Raw genomic sequence first — 23,585 nt, 5'->3', positions numbered from 1 at the left:
CAGGATGTAAAGGAGAAAATGGAAAACTCATTCCCCAAACTATTAACGTGGTACAACATGAACAACCTGAAACTTAACGTTGCAAAGACGAAGGCCATGGTGCTTCACACCGGTAAGGGAATCCCGGCTAACACGATAGATATTACCCTTAATGACGCCAGAGTACCTTTGAGCAATCATTTAAAATATCTCGGAATCATTATCGACCCTCAGCTAAATTTTAATTATCAAATAAATAACTATATTCGTAGAATCTATCACCATATTTGCATATTTCGAAAAATTCGTAAATATCTTAATAGAAATCTGAGTAGACATTTCTACCTTTCATTTATTCGTCCCGTATTCGAGTATGGTGCTAGTCTTATTTTTGGCGGTAACATAACTCATCTGAAGAAGCTTGAAACTATCCAAAGCAATTGCTTAAGAATCATACACATGCACCTCCAAGAATATAATTCCCAACAATTGCACAAGATTTACAATATACCTACAGTCACTTCGAGAATACATTACATCTACTTGAATAAGGTATTCCATAGCATACATAACAAATCATCTCCATTGCATAATAGGATTAAGCTCCGCTCAGAGTTCAGCACCCGAAACACCAGATCGTCCTTACATAGAGACCTAGTAATCCCCAAACCCAACAAAAGCAGATTTGGTCAGAAGTCTTTCTCGTACTTAGCAGGGGTAACCTGGAATTCACTCCCGACGAAGATCAAACTCAGTACCAGCAAAGCGCAGTTCTGTCGTCTTCTACGTTCACATGTCTATAAATTCTAACTCCAGTAATATTATTTTCAGTGCTTACCCCCCCCCCCTCCTCACCAACCCCATCCACACACATATATTTTAAAATTTTCATCCCTGTACTTCGAACAGCAATTCCATACACACTCATATCCAAACCCACACACCTTTACACTTTCATTTCTTCTAAATGTGTATAACTCTCAAACTTTCTTTATTTCATTGCTACTATAGAACACTATATATACTAATGTAAATTCATCACATTTTCCTTAGATGTAGCTTTTGCATATTTCTTTTTTAACTATATAGGGCATCAAGTCATTATTTGTATTAATTTTGTTCAAAATGAAATGTTGTATGGCTTAATTGTAACCCTATGGAAATAATAAATAATAATAATAATAATAATAATAATAATATATTTGGTCTAGGAATTAATTCGTGCAGTTGTTACACACACATTGAAGCTGTAGTTCAAACACAAAATACATAAATACCTTAAGAAAAATATTGTCCATCGCGAGCCACCACTTTCGCCCATCTGTCAGGCAAGTTACGGATTCCGTGGCGAAAGAAGTCCTCATCCTTTGAAGCGATCCAGTCAGAGACCCATTTTTCGATATCTTCTGAAGAAGTGAATCGCTGTCCAATCAAATTGTTATTCATGCAATCGAACAAGTAGTAGTCCGAAGGAGCAACGTCTGGTGAATACGGCGGGTGGGATAAAACTTCCCATCCGACATTTTCTAAATAGGTTTTGACCGGTTTTGCAACATGTGGGCGAGCGTTATCATGTTAAAAAATAAGTTTATCATGTCTGTTCCCCCCTTCTGGTCGTTTCCTGGCCAGAGCTTGCTTCAAACGCATTAATTGTCGTCGATAACGTTCTCCATTAATAGTTTCACCCGGTTGCAGCAGCTCATAGTACACCACACCTTTCATATCCCACCATATGCACAGCATAACCTTTGCACAGTGAATATCTCGTTTCGGTTGTGATGGAGCTGGTTCACCTGGCTTCACCCAGGCCTTTTTTCGGTTCGGGTTCTCGTAATGGATCCACTTCTCATCGCCGGTAACAATGCGATGCAAAAACCCCTTTCTTTTCTGTCTTTGAAGCAGCAATTCGCAAATGGTTTTTCGTCTTTCAACGTCTCTGTCTTTCAATTCATGTGGAACCCAATGTGACATCTTTTGAATCATTCCCATGGCTTTGAGGCATTTTGAAACTGTTGTTTGATCAACGCCTAATGCTTCTGCAAGTTCTTCCTGCGTTTGACACGAATCCTGATCGAGCAATGCTGTCAATTCTTCGTCTTCAAATTTTTTTGGCTGTCCAGGTCGCTCTTGGTCTTGAAGGCCGAAATCACCACTTCTACACCATGCAAACCACTTCTGACACGTTCACTCAGCTAGCGCATGGTCACCATACACTTCCACCAAAATACGATGACTTTCGGTAGCACTTTTCTGCATGTTAAAGTAATGAAGCAGAACACCCCGCAAAAACACTTTATCTGGCACGAACTGCGCCATGTTCAGTTGACTACAAAATGCTGTTGTTGACGCGTCAATCAACTGCCCTATACTACGAATGATGTGCGCTGACAGGAGTTTTCAACGCATGTGTGGCTACACGGAACTGTGGGACGATACGCTCGTTACGCCATCTCTTGTCCAGGCACACAAATTAATTCCTAGACCAAACACATATATAAAAATGGATGTGTGGGAGAACAGCCATACGCCCTTTAATAAAGAAAATTTGAATTGAATTGAATATGTATGTATGTTTGTTCCGGCATAACTCTTGAATGCCTGGAGCAATTTCAGCCAAACTTGGTACACACATGGCTTACAATCTGGAAAGAAATACTGTGGGAGTAAGACACCTCTGGCACCCCTAGGGTTGGGGGTGGGAAGGGGGTGACATGTAAAAATAATAAAAAAACGACCGATATTAGTGTGGAATCCATAGCTTTTGGGGTCGCTAAGATGAATAGTGACACTCCCAATGCTGTTCAATTAATTTATTCTTGCTCCTGGAGGTGAAACTAAAAATGTTGTTTATAATCAAGTTTTGAGTTAAATTAATATTATAATGAATTTGTAAAAGATTTTACTTTATAATATGTATACTGTACTTATACTTTTAAATACCTGTAAATAAAATTAGTTACATTTTACACTATAGTTAGAATCCATTATTTTCCTGTCTAATAGATAATTGGGATAAATAAATACCCGGGCAACGCTGGATAATCAGCTAGTTGAATAGAAACAGAGGCAGAAGAAACTAAATGCTTGGGGTATAAAGTCTTGTTCTTTGTCGAAAAAGGCTCCAAACATCTCAGATATTTGGGAACTGCACACTTTTGCATTAGTTTCTATGGATACAGCCACAATCCACAGTAAGAGGTGGTGGGGGGTTATTTGTAAAAAGCACATACTCTTCAAAAAAGATGAACATCAATATTTCCTATTCAGTATTTTAACACTAAGGCACATGCACTCCCTTTAATATAAAATACACATACCATGGATCATAAGAAAGAAAAAGATCAATTATATAATTCCAGTATTCTTTTATTTCAACACTGGTATGGGAAAATTGAATATTACAATGGAATGTTTCTTTTGTGTGATGGTATAATTTTTTATCATTGTCATTTGTTACCAGTTTCCATCAAAATTTCATTTAAATACACAATTAGGTCAATGTACCAGGGTCAAAGCATCACATCACCACACTCAGTCAGTATAAAAAGGGATTGACATGGCAATCGCAAGTAACATACATCATTACAAACTAATCTTGTTACTGAAAATTATCTCTGAATTAGATTTGAATCTCCTGATTATTCATAATTTGTAATGAATTAACATTTGATTTGTAACGAAAAAGGGAAGTAATTTAATCAAAAGGGCAATCAAGGAAATGCAAGAACACTACATTTGACGTTCCAGTTAATGACTATTACAAAACATCTTTCTCAATATTGTTATTGATATTTCAACTTCAACTTGACCAGAATTTATACACTTCATGCACAGTTCATTCACTTTAAACAATATCATCGTCATTGGGAAAAGATCTGAATTTCAAACATGTTCATGCACATGTATCAATAATTTTGTTTTTATTTGATCCATACCTTTACAAAACACACAAAAGTGTAATAAATGCCTAGCAGTCAACATCATATTGTAAATATAAGCTACTATTTAAATACATATATACACACATTTCCGTTTACGAGATATCCTCCGCACATTAAACTTAACAATGTTCCATTTCAAATGGCTCTTCTCAGTTCTTCTTGTACTCTATCCTTTCCACTTTTACTTCGTCCCCAACTAGCTGATACACGTATGTAACAACTGTCGAACTCTGAATGTCCATTAGTACAAAGGAGGGGATGATGGACCTGGAAAAGTTACAAGCACAGAATGAACAAACAAATGCATACGTATGGGAGGGAGCAAGTTTACTTATTGTAAATGTAAACAATAAAAATAAAGTTTCAATCTATGATTCATGTGTGACAAATGTTTTTCCTTCTTACCCTTACACTTTGACACTGCATAAATTCCAAACTTTGAGCAACCACCCCAGGAATCGAACCCAGGTCTCCTGCTTGACAGTCAGATGCCCTACCAAATACACACCACTCTGGCTCCCTTATGGTGCAGGAACGGGGGGGAAAGTTCAACAAGAGAGCTACTGAAATCAGTGGGGTGCCCAGGATTTTTGAAAGGGAGGGGTTATGTACACTTCGCAACATCTTATTTGACCACCCTGAAAAATTTTAAAGTCCGGAATTCGTAAATTTGGCAGCATAGCACTTCAGAGCCAACTAAGAGTAGCCAACTTTGCAACATTTCTTCTTCCTGAATGAAAACGCTCGTGATTTTTTTTTCATTCTTTCACATTCCATAAAGTAAAGATACCCTAAAGCAGTAATAAAATATATGAATAGACAAAAAAATGTTAAGTAGAAATACGAATGTTGAAAATATTTCAAGATTCTTCGTTCTGCATTTGAAAATAGGAAAATGTATGTGCATTGTGAAACACTGAAGAGGTTCTCAACCACCTGAAAAGAATTGCGGTCACATTTGAATGCAAGAAAGTAAATTTATGATGATTTTATGCGAAATGTTTAGTAAAGATACCTTGCATAACACCAAACGATTCCGCAAAGTGTGACTTTACCTTGGTTCTTGGTGAAAAATGGTTCGAAACTCCGACACAATGTTGCTTCAACTGAGATTAACGTGTTTTACTGAGCTTGCTGTTAGCAATCTCCTGGAGTAGTTGGTTAGATGACAGCACTTTAGTTTTTTTTACTGTTTTCGTCAAGATAGAAACATCGTAGGTTCAAATCCCACCCTTTCCTTTTTATTTACCGAGTACGAAGTGTTCTAATAATATTATATGATATTACTGTAAATATTTATGCGATGCATGCTCAGTGGCGGCGATTGGATATCAAAACTGATGGGGTAAAGTGGGGGAGGGCAAGGACAGTTTCTTTCCCTTGGTAGATAATGTTTAGCATAATGCTGGGTCATCTGAGCCTCCACACTCCTTAATCGTGCATGCCTCAAGTAATGCTTCTACTAATGTTTTTAATCTTTCAGTGATTGGCAGGATTTTAGGAAATACTTTTCCTTTCTTTCAGCTGTTATAAGTTAACACATATTAAGAACTTACATGTCAACTTTCTCCATCCGGAAATGCTGGACATAAATCGCATAAATATCAACGGAAATATCCAAGAAACGTAGATAAGCATTCTCGTCCAAAGCTGTTTACTTCCCGAAAATGATTTTGCAAAGAAGTAGGTTTGAACCCATGACCTTCCATTCCATAAGCAAACGATCCCCCTACTCCACACGGTTCACGTTATTTTATGCACTCGGTTCGGATCCCACTTAAACTGTAGGTCCAGTCCCGATTAGCCTTACTATGCATAAAGTTGACTTAAAACACCAAATCAACCAATTCATCTCCTTTCAGAGTGGGCCTTCTATGATACTGTAGTTGGCCAGCATCCGAAAATACAGTCCTGCTTCGCGTACACCAGAGTGTAATTGTATTTAATATTGTGACTAATTTTACATTAAAACTACAGATTAAAGCGATAATAGTGTCCAGAAAAGAACCTCAAAGTAGATCTTCACTCAAAGTATTTTAATCCATTGCCAAACATTTCAGTTAAGAATAATATTATGCTTTTCCATTCACCGTATTTTCGATTCATGGTGAATTTGCTAAATGGACCATGTCAAGAAATCTAAATATGTAAGTTTTACTAGTAAATGCATTTAAAATGCACGAAACAACAGGGGAAGAGAAAAATAAACCTAAAAAATAAGTAAAAATGCAACAAAAACTGTTAAAAATACTGACAAATAAACTAAAAGCCAAAAAAGTCCGAGAAATGCAAAACAAAAATGTAAAATAGAAAGTGTTTTCCGGCTCTAACTGAAGGGAAACGGACATGATATCAGGTTTAGCATTGTTTTTAAGGGTCAGAAAAAAAGTTGATTTTTCATCAACTTCCGGACCCTAATGAGTAATCATGAAAATTGAAAATGTTGGAGGTAGCTTACTTAAAATTTTCTTGCTGAGGGATCGTATCGTCCCATATCTCCACTTCATAATATAGAAAAACATCAAGTTCATATTTCGAAAATGACTTGGAGTTTTCCACCACGAAAATGTTTTTCATAGTTTGAAGTTCGTTAGTATTACCTTTCAAGGTTTCCATTGTTTTAATTTCACACATATTTTATATTTCATACGTTCCTCCCTCTTTTCATACAGTCTTTGGAAAAAAGCTGAAGTTTCTTGTCAAACGGGGTCTGGTTCAAATGACTCCTTTTCGCTCTCCTGTTCCTACTTTAAACAAACAACAAAATACTTCTCAAAACACGGAATTTTTACACAATTTACAAAATCTGACAAAACAACAATAGATATGTTCATCATTTTTCCCTTTCAGCGTTTCTCGATTTTATCTGAATTCGTTTCCTCATGAAAATTGCCATGAGGGAATTATAGATATGACATTATGTGTGAATTGGTTTCTTCAAACTGGTAGCAAATTTTAACATGAGCTACCTGGAGAAGAGGTAACGTGCTTGATTGTTACGAGGGAGATCGTAGGTTCGATTCTCCACCTAGGCAGTATTTTTTTCAGAAGTATATCGTTGGGTGTAAAGTTTATCCACCATGCTAAGAAGTTAACATTGGTCTTTGTATTTCACGAGGTGAAAGGAAATAGTAAGTGAAAGTTATTTCGATGATAGGAGGAAGTCACATGCCACGTGGAATGCGCAGAATCAAGTTACATAGAGTTAAGTCTGTAATGGTGGTTTTGAATATTGGAAAGTTAGTGCAGAAAGTTTGTTATATCTGATACTCGTACTTTCTGTTCAAAGAAGACAAACATTTTAGATACAAAGCAGTGAGGAATTAACGATAATTATGAGGTTTTGAATTTTTTGTTTGTCACTCACTATATAAATACTTATTAGTAGTTTCTTATCGAATCGGCCTCTGTCGCAATAACCATTTACTTATGTTAATTGGCGATTTACTATTATTTTTAGATGCATGGTAAGATGGTGGTGAGGGGATTGACAACAGTCATTCAGAAGGAACGGACATAAAATTACAAATCTTAGCAATTTGAACTCATTAAACGCTCTCCTTCGTTACAGTACTGCACTACATCACTGCTTAATATCGAAATCAAATAATCAATATTTTAGGTGTCAGTGAAAAACAAACAATACATAACTTAAATAACATTACATTTTGCATCCTGAATACATATATGTTATGTGTGAATTAATCATGATGTGTGTGTTAACAACAATAACTAAAAAAGAAAAGTTTTAACTTTAAATCCTGGAAATCTCCAACTTCTAAGGGGAAATATGTGTAGAAGGGACGTCCCTCAAGTGTGCATCGGATTCATTTTTTAAATATTCTAATATCAACGGTATCTGTTCAGCAAACAAAAAAAGAAAAAAAAAAGAAAGAGGAGAGGGTGGGATTTGAACCTGCTACCTTTCACGCTTGATGAAAAATAAGGATAGCAGTGCCTAACCGACTACCCTACGTTAACTTAATGACGTTATACCCTTAAAAACATGTTGACGTTATGAAGACTCCCACCATCATGTGTTTCAAGCTCATTTTCTCGACAAGTCGTGCAAAATATATGTTTTTGAGAACTGTTCGATATTATGCAAGGTATTGTAAATAAAATGTCGCATAAACTCCTCACAAATTTGCTTCTTTCTGCACAAACGTGATGAACTCTATTCAATGTTTCAAACCCCCCAAATTTCAAGTCGAGCAAGCAGAATCGTAAATATCCTTCAAGGTTCTTTTTCCAATTTATTATTTCTGTTTGATTGCGTATTATAATAGCGATTTGTAGTTTCTAAGTTCATGGAAAGTGTTAAATTGAAAACCTATCACCGCAGTGTTTTTCGTCTAGTGGAAGGACTTACTCAAAGTTGGTTAGTCTCACCTGGAGCTGAAGTGCAATGTTGATAAGTTTACGATTTTGGGACTTAGAATTCTTTCGGGGCGGTCAAATAAGATGTTGTGAAGTGAACACTTCTTCTAGTAGTCAGCCCTCATTTCGCAATCTTTTCCTACCTTTGATGTTCTTTTTAAAGAAATACTGGGCCAAAGGGGAGGGTTATAACCCTCACCAACCCCACCCCCCCTTGGGCACACCACTGACTGCAAATATATAAACATACTTTTGTGGGGGCCAGGGTGGCACTTGCTTTCCCAAAATTTTCAGATTTATGAATATTTGCAAATTAATTGTACTTTTGTCAACATCCTGAAACATGAACAGCAAAGTAACTAGTGATTTTTATGATTTTTCAAATGTAACAGTTACTTATCAAAATAATTGTGGATGATATTTTTATGGATTTCAAAACTTTTTCATTCTGCTGCTCCTCCAAGTTACACCTATGAAACATGCCCTACTTAATATTTATTTATGTATTTCTTAACACAATAAAGTATTTGTTTGTTGCCATCTATGGAATTCGACACCATCAGAAAGTAAAATTCGCCCATCACCTACAAATATTATATGTTAAAAGAAACAAGAATTCTAAGAAACAAACTTTACAAGTTCAGTTAATTCACCCAAAAAATGTTGTGGAACAACAGCGCAAACGGTAAAAACCAGAAATTGGTTTTGTACAATGCAGTAAGTTGTTAGGAATTTTTTTATCAGAAATAACTATCCTTACATGCAGTGCCAACTTCCATGGCAGAGTGGTTAGCACAGCATGCCATGATGTCCAGGGTCCCAGGTTCGAATCCCAGGATGGCCATGGGTGTTCCTTGTGAGCAGCCCTTCATTTCATCATATCATTACTCATCCTCATCTTCGGGATTAGCCAAAAGTGACAGAAATGCAAAGTCAAATATACCAAATCAATCAATGTACATGTGACAGAAATGCTGAAAATACAAGATGATTTACTTACGTGTCTAAAGGATTGTAGGCACCAGTAGCAGATCCAGGGTTGATGTAAAATTTATTCTCATGCTCGTATGCTTCAAACTTATGTGTGTGGCCAGAAATCAGGATATCCACATCAAGCTGTCGCTGGATGAGAGCTAGAGACTCAGGATCGCCCCACGGAACAACCTGATGCCCATGCGTCAGGCCTATGCGAAACTGACCCACCGTCACCACTTTCTGCTCTGGGTAATTGAGGTTCTGGAAGTGACAAGGTATTATTTCTTTTTCTTTCTATTCAATCATACTACAATACAATCTAATTTCAAATGAAATACGATAGAATGTAACTTGCACCACATGCCAACAATGGCACACAAGGAATGATTACCTTTTGACACGAACCTCTATCCCCCCCATCTTTCAGCTGAACAAGATTTATTTTAAGGGACATTCCATATCAAATCAACACAGTTAAACATAAAAATGTACATCACCATCTGAGATGATTATAAAATGTTGTATATTTGTAGGGTCTGACAAGAAAGTAAAAAAACACAACATTTTTCCATTCCCAAGTCTACTAGTTCTAGAGTTATGGTTCTTAAAAATAGTGATTTTTACAAAATCTTGTCTAATCTTGCATTTCAGACAACCCTTCTTGCAAATGTTAAAAATTGTTTACAACACCTCAACATCTTTCTGATTTTGCTGTAACAGCTACGCCAGCTGTTTCATATGCTTATATTCTTGTTGAAGAATATACTACTGAGGAACAGGTATGGGAAGCAAGAATGGGAGGATTGGATGCAAAGAGACCGAAAGGAAGACCACGTAGGACATGAAATGAGGGAATGAAGGATATCCTGAGCAGGAGGAACATCACGTGGAGTGAAGGAAGGAGGAACATCACGTGGAGTGAAGGAAGGAAGTTGGCAGAAGATTGTGACAGATGGCAAGCTCTCTACAAAACCTCGACACCAATCGGTAGAAGAGGATCGGAATAAGTAAAAAGTAAGTAAGTATATTCTTGTTGAAGAATATACTACTGAGGAATTATTCTTGTCATATCAATTGGATATGCACATATCTTTGGGTCTAGACAAGCGGCAACTGGTGTGTCTGACTTAGGTGAAGAGCTAGTAGGGGAGAAAATTATATCAATAGTTAATTAAATACCTATTAGAAAATGTATCTAACAAAACACCCCATTTTTCCATTTTTTCCTGTTAGGTCTTCACCTAATTCAGAGCCACCGGCCGCCGCTGTTCTAGATATGTGAAACGTTGGTGCAAACGTAACTTGTCCTGGAGTTTAGATTCAGCATGCTCCTGTTGAAATCGAAACAAAATACAAGACGCAGGTTTCAACCCGCAATGAATAACTTTTGCTTTGTGTGAATGAGTATGGTCTCCATTGCTGAAATATTTAGTAGGGATAAATGTAATTCAATGCATGTATGTATCATAGTAGTACTGTATTTTTTGATTGAATGTGCAAGTTTTGCAGGTTAAGTGGTACAGCACCCACAGGCTTAACTTTGCCCATGAATACAGAATTTCTAATTCTAATTTCTAATAACAAAAAGAGAAAGAGGTGTATTTGCGAATAAGATTCATACCAATCCAGATACCCGGGGCATTTGGTAATTTTGAATTAGCCTGAATTGTTTTAGCCTATCCATATTGCAGCATAAAAATATCATTCGTTGCTTCTACAAGAAAGTACTCAAATTTTCATCAATTGGCCTTTCTTGGTCTCAAGTGTTAACCCAAAAAATAAAATTACAAGTCATGTTTATGTAAAAATTCATAATGTTTGGCTTACCTCATCAAAATCTCCCCGCACGACATGCACATCACTTGCCAAAGTCTTTAAATAATCATAGGATTCTTTGGTACACAAATTTCCAGTACACAGAATATGCTGGATTCTACCTGGTACAAGCAACTTCTTGAACTTAGGAGGCAGATTGCTGCAGCGATGGGGAACATGAAGATCGCCAAGGACAAGCACCAACTGAATGGAAAGATAAAAACAGACATAAACACTTTTATTTAATTCACTGTTAATTTGCACTGTAAATACACAACAAAAATTGTGCTGTGATGTTTATGCTATTAATTTAGAATCGTCTCAGCATACTGCACAAAAGCACATTCTCACAAACAGGACTTTTAATAAGTAATAATAATACTGTAATAAGTATTAATATTCAATATTTCAGACCTCTTTGACTCATGGTATATCCACAAGTTTTACAATATTCTGGACATGAAACAAAAAATCCTAATCAACATAACAGCTAGCAAGTCTCATCTGTAAAGTAAAGCACCACGCCATGAAGTCGTATAAGGGGTGTGGGGGTAACGCCCCACACTTTCTTGATCCGGTCATGAGTGGGGGTGAAGTGATCAGCATCATGCCCCTGACCGCCTATACCCCCCAGGGTTTCCCCCAGGTACCCATGTCATTCGATGCTGGGGTAGGCGCTGGGGCCCCTTCCAACGTTAGAAAAGTTCCCGGATTTGAACTGGCCGGGGATCGAACCCGGGACCTTTAGCATGGTAGTCAGCCACGTTACTGACTGAGCCACCGCGGCCACTCATCTGTAAGAGTACAAATTTTACCTGCAGGAAATCCAGTATTTCGCCCAGGTAGGCATTTCAGCATATACAGTAGTTTAATATCGTAAGTTTGCAATTGAGACTATTTTCCTCATTTTAGTGTGTTTTGTCCATACAGACTTTCCACCTTGCGGTATTTTTCTCAAGGATGGTCTCCAGCCATTTAAAACCTAGCATAGATTTTAGTAGTGGGGAATTTCCCCGAATCTTAAACGAGTACCAACGAACCCATATATGTACATTATAATATCAAAATACACTAAGTAGTCAATTCATTGTTTTTACCATTATAGCCTGCTTCAATCTTACACCGTTTTGTATTGCGAAGAACCACTATAGTTTTTCACGTATGATGTGATGCTAAGCTACGTGAAATCCACCAATCTTGTCTATAAATTACTGGGAATCATAATTAGTAAAATACGTCTACTAGTTAATCACAACAAAAACAAAACACCACCACCCTAAGTGTGATAGTGTTAGTGGTTGTGGTAATTCTTTTCACACTCTTCCCAAATCATTATCTGCGAGTCACAGACTGTGACTCTACTTTGAACATCGTGATAGCATGTCTTAAGTATCTATTTCTTTTCTATAAAACGCCTTTTTGAATTATGCGTATGATACAATAGTTACGATCATTATTTTACGATTTGCATCGCATGGTATTTACTACATAATTTGTTGATCGGAACGCCAGTGTGAAAGTTATTTTTTATTTACATCACAATCACCTTCTTTGTAAATAAAATGCTGCTGCTGCTGAATTTGAATGGCGCACTGACAAGTTCAAGTTTAGTTTTGCAATTTGCTTTCATAAATATTCAAGAGAGAGCGAACGAAGACACTTTATAATCATCGTTTCGGTCTGTACATACATGTCATGCTCTGTTCGTATGATATTATACGGAAAAATATTTGTGTAACATTGTCGTGGAAAGAGGAGATCCAACTTTCCATCGACATGTCGAAGTGAGCTAATAATTTTAATTAAAATGAAGTGTTTAATTCCTGGGTTGAACGTAAAAGGTACGTGTTATGATTACTTTGTTGTAGTGTATAATATCAGTTTCCTTGTTAGTGAGCTGTGCAAAAATTTCAGAAAAAAAATTTGACATTAATCATATTTTAATCCTGAGTGTACTAAGATGATATGAATTATGTGTAGGCATATGTACATGTATGTATGCCAGTCTTCAAGTAGTATATTCTAAAATACAACAATTCTTTTCAAATTATAAAAATAGTAAAAAGTACACAAATGAATTACACAGGGGTCCATGTTCCGATAGTTTACTGCCGAACTAATCACGGCACACACACATTTTTTACATTGTTCGATTTTTTTAATAACGCATACTTAAGAGTCTTACTGATTACTTTCAACGTGTTGGTAAGACTCTACTTTACGTCCTTTTCCTAAGGAACACGTGTCATATATCGTTGGAAAGCTTATTTTATAAGGAATTCAACAACGTAAATCCCAAAGCGAGGAAATATTTCCTGGAGGAGTAAATCGAGAAAAACCGATGTTGTCCGGATATGCGTAATTTAACGTACTGAGGAATTTTTTCGATGATTAAGCACATATTTAGGGGTGAATGAGTACTAATGGAACCTAACCTAACAGGCCTAACCTAACCTCGTAGGCATACCTCGTCCCCGTGAATAGTTAGTGGCGCTATCGTGAACAGAAAGTGTAAAAAGAAAAAGGTACTTAACCGAAGAGATGCCGGCTGCCGCACCACGAACGTGCACCGCGAACACGAAGAAGCAATCACCATGCAGATAAGGACGTAAAGTAGAGTCTAGCCAACGTGTTTTCTGGGAACGACTTTTCCTTCCATGTGATTCTTTGTTTGCCAGTAGTCATTAGTTTATTGTCATCTTAGATAGGGTCGTAGGGACTACTGCTGCTATCTACTCATGTGCGTGAGGTGCGAAGCGGGGTTTTGTTTGTAGATTCTTTTGTTGTTAGGTTGGAACGATTTTACAATACCGGACACTTCCCCAATTTCGTGCATATTTTGCACACTCAATAATTTAGGGCTCCTAATCACGAATCTGCAGTTAAAATTTGGCGCTCATGTGTGGAACATGCAAAAGAAGGGGGTCAGTGGTGGCAACCGACAATGCACAACTGTTCATTATTTATCGCAAGATTTTGCGTTTCGAATACTTAAAGAACGAAATATATGTTCCTGATATTACTACGGCCCCAAATTTTAACTATGTTTGCCTAACCTAACCTTGCCATGAATTGTATGTGGGGCTACGTGTGCATGGTTTGTGAGGCTACCCGTGCATCGTGAGAGGGGTTTAAGGCTAATTGCGACCAGGCACCATCAAAAAATGTCAGTTTCGTAGCACTTGAGTGACAAATTTCATCCACAGAATCTTGATCAAGTGTCCTAAAATAGTGAGAATGCGAAATTTGAATGAATGCCCCTGTATTATTAATATTTACACAACTGAAACTAACTTAAGAATGGCTTTTTCCAAAGCAAAACTTAACGGAAAAAAGACATTACTTCTTTCCTTCAAAAGACGCCATCTTCCTCACATGAACAACTGAGGGTCTCATTTATCGCACAACACTTTAGCAACCTTGTGTACTGAACGCAACGTAACGAATTGCAAACGTCACTTGTTCATAAAGAGAAAAATGGCTCCCATCATTGTTTATGTATCGAGAATCAGAGTGGTTATTCACAATGTTATTTACAACTTCTACACGTTAATTTACAATTTCTACACATGACCACCAAATCTTAACTGCAGATACATCATCAGGACTCCATAATTAGTGAGTATTCAAATTATTAACGAAATTATGCCTTTTTTTTATTGTAAAATTGCAACCTTCTACACATTATTTTGCAAGTTCAACATGTGAGCGCCAAATTTTAACTGCAGATTCGTGATTACGAACCCTAAATTATTGAGTATGTGAAATATGAAAGAAATTGGGAAAGTGTCCGGTATTGTAAAATCATACCGCTGTAATAAAACATCCCTAAATGCCTTTGTTATTATATTAGGTAGGTCAGGTTTAGGGCTCTTAGCATTAAAATAATGTCATTAAGTGCTTCCAACACCTCAACATGTAATATCTGGTCTCAAGCACGAAACCTTCGTCAATCCTTGCATGAAAATCTGCTGCAACTGCAAGAACGGCTGCTTGCTACAAAGCATGGTTTCTCATGTAAGCTACTTCTCAAATCGTAATTTCTCCAGTAAGCAAAATTTAGTGCAGCTGTGCTAATTTGTTTCTCCTTGCTTTGAACTTCCTTCTATAATTGTTTCCAGTGTTCTAAAGCACTTCCTAATTCTCCTATAAAATTTTCAAAGAAAAGCCATTAAACATTCGGAACTGTTACCACTGGAGCTCCTAAGACATGTTAGTTTATAGTGTAATTACTTTATCCTACCAATTAAAATGTTTTGTTAGTTCTAGCTCGTGCCATTCATTCACTGGCAAAAATTGGTGATGAAATGTATGTGGAACCTCAAGATGAAGGACTCTCTTTCCGAACTGTCAACTGTGCTCGATCAGCTTATGCAGCATTTACATTCACACCTAGTTTCTTCTCTTACTATGAGAACGATGCAAGCAGTTCAGAAGATGTGGATGATGATTCGACTAAATGTAAAGTAACAATGAGGGTAAGCTCAAATTACATCACCCAATTTCTGATTTCTGAATGTTAATCTTGTCATTATGAATGGATCCATTCTACATCATACAAATTTGTTATACACTAGACTCTCGCTAATCCGGCCATTCCTTGTACATATGCGTGCCGGATTATTGAGAGGGTCGGAAATTACGTACTACTATGTAGTTTAAATACATAGGGACTATAGGCTACAGGCTGTACTTTATGTGTTTCCTTTTAGAAGCCATAGTATGTACTGAACTTTACTGTAAGAAAGTCACAATTTCAAATACTGTACGTATGTATAACATTGTTTAACATTTTTAACTAACAACATTGTTGATCAGGATAATTCATTGTTGTGCGCTTCATTTCTGCTTGAGTGGCTACAGGCCGGATATGGACCGGACTACTGAGATGGCGGACTATTGAGGGCCGGATTAGCGAGAGTCTAGTGTATTTTACATGCACGTAGGGCCGTATCAAGGTTTGTGGAGGCCCCCCATTTTTTTATTATTTTTTTTACTATGAGCTTTATTAGCTCAATATGTTAACCACCAATTTTCAGCAGTTGAAATAGTAGGCCTGATTTTAGAATCACTAGTCATTCACAATCGAACATATCGCAGATAGGTTTGCAGGGAGAATAGCGCAGGAAAATAAAGTTACAGGACGAAAATTGTAGCGCTATAGCAGCAGTAAAATTCTGCATCTAAATGTCTACAGTATATTATGAAGAGTGAACACCGTAACTACAACATATGGTAAATACTAAGGGGGTTCAGGCAGAAACAGAGAACTGAGCAGTAGACTGTACTTATGTACATAATTTATTATAAATGATATTATTTACAATTAAGAGTAAATATGTCATTACATATGCACAGTCCATCTACTGGACAATTACCGACAGGTTCATTGTGGAAATTGTAGTAACTACACTTTCTTCAAGAAAATTCCCAAGGGCTTAATTATAGTATACACACTTTTCTTGCCTTTTTCGCCAAAAATTCATCTACTATACCAGCTGATTTACGAAGAAGTTCATGTTCAATGCTTAATAAAGATTTGATTGGATAAGCGATCCTGTCACGTGGCAGCACGAAGCCTGTTTTTCACTAATTTCATTTTTGAGAAAGATCTTTTTCCCCGCTGCAGTTTGTTACCATTAAGACGAAATACATTCTAAAGAGAATTTCGACATTGGGAAATGCACTGCAGAACGGGTCCTTACATACAATATTATACATAGGCAGTTCCATTGGGATGTCTTCCTGATGTTTGACATTGCTACTGCTTACTAGGTGTGCAAACTGTATCAGCTCATTCTCTAGCGAGGGTTCCAGATCCTCCTCGTAGATGCTCATAAGCTCGCGAGCTGCAGATATAATGTGTTGCCACTGCAAGTTCATTTAGAATACTGAACCTCTTTGCAAAAGTTTTGTAGGGGGAAATCCTGTCTGTGAGTGATGAAATGACTTGATCAATCACTGGTAGAAAACTTTCCACTCTGAAATGTTCACTAGGCGAGAGGTGGATTTGAGGTTGAGAATTGATTGTTTGAATAAGTGTGCCTTATTTCCACACCACAGACAAATCAATCCATGGTATAAAGTATTCTGAGCTTCAGATATCTACAAACAGATCGACTGAGAGCTGTGCTACAATTGGATCAAGAAGAGTGTAGACATACGACAATATTGAAGTTTTTTTGATTTTTAAAATACAACTTCTTATGTAATTTTTCACACGCATAGACAGCTGGTTAAAACATTTTTTTTTTGGTGGAGGCCCTTAACAGCTTCCTTTTGATGGGGGCCCCGGGGCAATTGCCCCAGTTGCCCATAGGTTAATCCAGCTGCATGCACGTACTAAAGAGGCTTAATGAGCACCGATTGTCGTGCAGAAAAGAGCCATTTTCTCCATGTTACGTGGTTTACCACCAGTAAACCCAACTTACTTCATCGACATAGAAATTGCTGGAAAACTGGAATTTATCAGACATCTGTTTTTGTTTTACTTGCATGCATACATTTTGTGTTCTATTTCTGTTAATGTAATTAATATATAATAAATAAGAATTATTGTGGTCAAATTTTCTGAATATGTCACAGTTGCAGTTGGGAAAAATGTTGCCCTTGGTTGCTCCACAGCAACAATTAAAGGCAGGATTATGCTTGACATTGTAGCTGCTGCAGAATATTGTCCTCACAACTGAAATTGCCACTTGCTGCAGCACATATGCCTTCGAAGATGATTGACAGATGAAAATAGCTCCAAAGGTGGCTATTGCCTGTAAAAGAGATACAAATAAATGCTTATGATAGTAGGGTAGGCAGGTTTTGTCATTTCCTTTAGTGTGTGTGTTTTTGGGAGGGGGCCTTCTGATGGGATTTTTTTTTAATGTGTGATGTTGGAAATGAAAAATGTTTAGAATTTCAGAATTACCAACCATAAAGATGTATTGGGCTGTCTAACTTGCAATTTGGGGGCCGTTGAACCAACTGTACCCCCTTGAAAATTACGTCTATTTGTTTTTTTTTTAATAGACAGATTTCAACGTTTTACCTCACATAAAAGTGGTTCCAGCGTTAGGAAACCACAAATAACGGAGATATTTGATCGCAAAATATGACCCGCATAAGCACAAGAAACTCCTATTTCGGACTACTATCACTCATTTTTTCCTGTAAAAAATTCCCAAACAGCAGCAAAACTAACACTCCTGGCGTATCCTTGCATTACTACGACCCCAAATTTTAACTGTTTGCCTAACCTTACCTTACCGTGCATGGTTCGTGCGGCTATCCGTGAATGGTTTGTGGGCTGCCTGTGCATGACGTCAGCACCAGATTTTAACGGGGCCATCAACTCACTGTACCCTCTCAAGAATTACGTCGATTTTTTTATGCCCACTACCGTATTTTTAACTTCATCCACACTTTCCTGTGATATCGTCCACTGCATTTGACACATTTCTTTTTTTCCGGGTCACTAAACCATCCTCCTGCAACTCACGGATATACCCCTCTGGCTCCCGAAGAGAGCCACGATACTGAAAATGTCGATACACTCCCCAATATGCATTTTCAATGAATAGCACTTACCATACTAAAAATGCTCGCCCACCTTGCAAACAAAATCCCAGTACCATGTGACATGAACCGAAACATCGTCTGCAGTAAATCTCGTGCGGCCTGACGTAACACCAGGATTACCAACCTGCATTTTCAGATATTTCCAACATGGCTCCAAGTTACAAAACACAAATAACGTAACAACATGTTCCTTCATATTACATGCAGATGGCAACAATGAAAATGACGTCATAAAGAGTCCCATCAAGAAAACTCTCATTACTCCACTATAATACATCTCCTAAAGCTAAAAACAACACAAATTGTTCGTATAGAGCATTATCTTCATAAATGACACAAAAATCATCACCTTATCATGGGGGTACGAACCGTCGATGGTACCGCAATATGTTTGAAATTCGCAGCAGCTGTAGCTATAGACAAGTCCTCTTATATTGTACCAAGCTTTTTGCCATTTTTACTAGAAAAAAGTAGTTTCTCACTTCTCAGTGACTAGGAAAGTAGCAGCACATAATTGGAATAAAAGCCATGTTTATAATGTACATTTCTTCTACAATCATAACATCTTTCTTTGTAGCCACTGTTGTTGAGGATGATTTCAATGTGACTAATGATTTGTCATTGTATATAGAATTGGTTTTTGACAGAAAGGTTACCTATGAGTAGGGGTGTGCGATATACCGAAAAGTCGGGACCGGGATCAGGATAAAATATTCCCGTCCCGATCATGACTTCAGGAAATGACTTCCCGACTTTTCGGGATCCCGAACAGTAGGGAAATATCGAATGGTAATTTTAAAAAGTCATTAATTCTCAAAGTTTTCTGCATTGTAAGTGTTCGGAACTTCTCGGAAATTGTTAGTTCTTATTCCAGAAATGCGAAATCAATCACTTAAGGTGAAAATTAAGTGTAGAGCTTGAGATTTCCAGAGCTTTGGGAAATATCGAACATTTTCCGTCCCGAAAATTTCCCGACTTAGTTGGGAAATCGTGAATTTTTCCCATCCCGACCAAAAAAAAATCTGTCCCGCACACTCCTACTTATGAGACATATTTTTTCTTCCTCTTCTTTTCTTCAGAATTTAGCTTGTGTTAGTTTAGTATGCTGTGAGACCATAGTTACTGAGTACCAGTGGCAGATTAAATGTCTTGTCAGTGACATGGCCTTCTTTTAACTGTTATTTTAATTAAAAATTCATTGTTAGTTTTACATGTTCCTGGTTAAAATGTTATGTACCCACACATTAATTGGAAATGAACTAAAACAACAGTCGCAACATGTCCTTCTGGTTATGCAAATTATCCAGACTAACCTTTAATTGTGTATTGTCCTTCACTTTTCCTGCTCTGTCTTGTGTCTATATTGTCTTACTTCATTTGGAGCTGTTCGGGGCACATGGCATGAAATGCGAGCATTTTTATCATATTTTTAGTTTTGGGTAGCAAAGAGAGATGAGCTACCATACATTCTAAATTTTACTTGAAGGGCAAAAAAGGACTTAACAAGAAAGACACAGTCGTAATTCTCCAACTAAAGCAAATATTCAGTTCATTCAAAATGGAAATTTCATAAGAACTCATGGAATTTATGAAGTGGTGTATTCCATGTGAGACAGGTAATCACATGATTAAGTCGGCATACAAAATTAGCCACCACAGATGCTCACCCACTACACTTCCAATTTGTTTGTTATGTTGGTCCCACTTTCACACCATACTTGGTGCAGAATGGTCTTTGGTTCTTCTCCGTGTCGTTGACTGTTTTTGTAATATTCTTTCGCCAAAAGGATCCTTCCTTGAATTCTTTAGGGTGCCATATTTGCAAGATACACCCTACTGCAGTCTGAAAACTAACAAATCTACAATTTAAAGTCCACAGAGTAGTGAAGTTTGTAGCCGGTATCTCTGACGACACAGAAAATATATTAGTTTATTTTCGTTAAAGGTTTTTTTTTACAACCTGTATCAAGGCAATGACAATAGTTCCCTAGGCCAGTCCCTTCATCTGCTTATACTATATACAACAAGCTAAGGTGCTATTCTGAATTAAATTAAATAATTGGGATTTTATTTCATTCGCAATTTCAGTCATGTTTGGCAGTTTTCCGCTCGCCAAACAGTCTTGATCGACAAGTTGAAACATGCCAGCTGAAATTGGAATCTGATGCGTCAAAACTTGTCTTTCAGTTGAGATGCAAACATGGAATTGTGAAAACTCACAGCATTCCTGTTATAGAATGTGAAACACTTCAGGTAATGTACTAAATCTTAGAAGTTTTTTTCTGATTTGATTAGTCCTTATATTTGTGTGGAAACTAGCAATTGTGTACTTTTAGATGAGAGAAATTGTGGTATGTGTTAAATATTGCAGTATAGAGTTCTATTAAAAGGCCATTTTTCGTTTATACAGGGTGGTCCAAAAAGGACTGGACTACTTTGTAAGTGTATAAAAATTTATTCAGAAACATTACAGAACTGGTTGTCAATGGATAGGTCGAGATGGGCCAATTGCTTGCCCACCTCATTCACCTGATCTGACACCACTTGGTTTTTTCCCGTTCCGATGCTGTTTTTTCAAGTGCGGTCATGGCAGAAAAGTGCCTTTTCACAACTTTAGAGGAAAGATATCGCCAAGCCCCAACTTTTGAATTTTTTTACTTTACGGCAGGCCGATAGCCAGGATTTTATTGGGGGGGGGTCATCTCTTATCAACAGAGGCGTCGCCAGGTGAGGTCATTGATTACTAGAAATAATAATGACAATAATAATTATTACCATGGTTATAATTGATATGTTACATTAATAACTATTGTAAGTTAATAAACCAAATTTATTGTTATTATTATTATATAAATGCAAGGACTTTGCTACTCAATTCACAGTAAAAGTGACATTATTTTTCTATCATTTTGTACAGTTAGTGTACTAAAATTCATAGCTATTGTATTTTGTTATTAACTTTTCCGCATTCCGTTCAAAAAAAGACTTTTAGAGTTAGGAACAAATTTTACTCATAAAGTTTATATTATGTGACCTGTCACAAAGAAAACTATACATTTTGGGAGCTGTAAAAAAAAAAAAAAAGTAAAGTGCTCCCCTGTGCTTAGCACCACGCCATGAAGGCATATAGGGGGTGTGGGGGTAACGCCCCACACTTTCTTGATCCGGTCATGAGTGGGGGTGATGTGATCAGCATCACGCCCCTGACCGCCTTTACCCCCCAGGGTTTCCCCCAGGCACCCGTGTCATTTGACGCTGGGTGGGCGCCGGGGCCGCTTCCAACGTTAGAAAAGTTCCCGGATTTGAACTGGCCGGGGATCTGTGGATCCATTTATTCTTTGGATTAAATGGTAGAATATTAAAATATAAGTTGATTGCTACGACACTTTTTTCAATCTAATGTATAATTTTGCTAAGGAAGTAAAATTAATTACCAGTATACACTATTTAAATTAGATATTTGTATGATTTCAGGAGAAGGGCTTCAGCCCCTTTAGCCCTCTACCTGGCTATGTGCCTGCTTTTGGGGTTCATTCATTGACCTGGAAATCAGTTATTGTACTTCAGTGAGGTGGTGCACCATCTTGTTGGAAGTGGATGTGGCCAAAACACAGAGCGGGATTGCTCTTGACCTGTGAAAGCAGCAATTTGTAATGAAACTCCCTTTGGCGCTTCCGAGAATTCGGTACTATTCAACAACACTAGTCAAACTTGATGTATTTCTTTACAAAATCACACCACAACCAGTTCTGTAACATTTCCGAATAAATTTTTATACATTTACAAAGTTGTAAAGTCATTTTTGGACCACCCTATATTTGAGCCATGAATGTGCAGGGTGTTCATAAAGTCTCGGTACCATTACCAGCAACATTTACTACCACATGCTTGTACAGTACCTTCTTCCTCGGTTGGAGGAATTCCAGCTAACCATAATTTTTCAACAAGATGGGGCACCTCCTCATTGCTCCAAGGATGTTCCAGGTCTTCTGGATATGCCGTGATGGACCTATTCCATGGCCATCGTGCTCTCCTGATGTCACACCCTTAGATTTCTTCTTCGGTGTTTACCGCACTCCTGTTCCAGATGTTGCTACTCTTCGAAGAAGAATAACAGAGAGTTTCCTAACTGTTACTGGTGATATGCTGGGGCGTGTATGGGCAGAAGTGGATTACCACCTTGATGTTCTGAGAGCAACTAGAGGGGTGCACATTGAGGTGTATGGCATATAAATGTGGAGAGTTTAACTCATTTTGCAATCAACAACATTGTTCTATTGCATGTAGTTTCCGAGCTATGTTTTTTTGTAATGGTACCGGGACTTTATGAACACCCTGTAGTACCAAGAGCAGTTGCAATCTACCCTTGTATGATATCAAAACTACTCTGAACTCCCAGTTTTGTTTTCAAGTACTTCATTCACATCTTTCATGGAGACCAGAGATACAGTTAATATCAATTCATCAATATGGCCTATCTTAGTAACAGTAGAAATGCTGTTACTGCAGTGGAAAATTAATTATTGTTTGAATGTGTTCTTTTTCATACTTTGTAATTGTAGCCTTAGTAGCACAACGCATTAAGTGTTAGGTGCATGATCTTACCTTCAAAGGTTCTGTGTTTGAGTCCTGGTTAGGTCATTGATGTTCCTTTGTGTTCGTTCTCTGATTTCCATTGAATTAATTGAAAGTGTGTGTGATGGTGCAAGATTTTCCATCTGGAAACACATAAATGATGGTAACGTACACCACATGCCATCATTTCAGTAAGTAGCTGTAGCCCAGTTAAGGCATGTACTTACTCTTGTAGTTACTCTAGCTTTCACCACATCATGTGGTTTCTTCTGGAGTTACAGCAAGAATAATCAAAGTTTAAAACTTATTTTAAATTTTAACCATTCTTGCGTTAACCCTTGAAAAAGCCAC

At 37.4% G+C, this 23,585-nt stretch overlaps 2 protein-coding genes across 2 annotated transcripts in view; one reads left to right on the top strand and one right to left on the bottom strand.

Moving 5' to 3' along the window:
* Positions 1-3,324: 3,324 nt before the first annotated feature.
* Positions 3,325-12,366, bottom strand: Vps29 (vacuolar protein sorting 29). The gene is made up of 4 exons (XM_083129215.1): positions 12,188-12,366; positions 11,103-11,294; positions 9,301-9,536; positions 3,325-4,187 (listed from the first exon to the last, which is right to left on the bottom strand). Exons 1-4 carry the CDS (start codon positions 12,188-12,190, stop codon positions 4,070-4,072), a joined length of 549 nt encoding a protein of 182 aa, XP_082985341.1. The 5' UTR covers positions 12,191-12,366; the 3' UTR covers positions 3,325-4,069.
* Positions 12,367-12,641: 275 nt separating this feature from the next.
* The window catches only part of Rad9 (cell cycle checkpoint control protein Rad9), a 28,072-nt gene continuing 17,128 nt past the window's right edge, over positions 12,642-23,585 (top strand). The window contains exons 1-3 of the mRNA XM_083129214.1: positions 12,642-12,931; positions 15,354-15,568; positions 20,748-20,912. Of these exons, the coding sequence (XP_082985340.1) occupies positions 12,898-12,931; positions 15,354-15,568; positions 20,748-20,912 (414 nt within the window). The 5' untranslated portion in view covers positions 12,642-12,897. The remainder of the gene's footprint in view (positions 12,932-15,353; positions 15,569-20,747; positions 20,913-23,585) is intronic.

The sequence above is a fragment of the Lepisma saccharinum genome, chromosome 9, assembly GCF_977018435.1.
Source record: "Lepisma saccharinum chromosome 9, izLepSacc3.1, whole genome shotgun sequence".
NCBI classification, from domain to species: domain Eukaryota; kingdom Metazoa; phylum Arthropoda; class Insecta; order Zygentoma; family Lepismatidae; genus Lepisma; species Lepisma saccharinum.
This window is presented reverse-complemented; position numbering and strand designations above follow the sequence as displayed.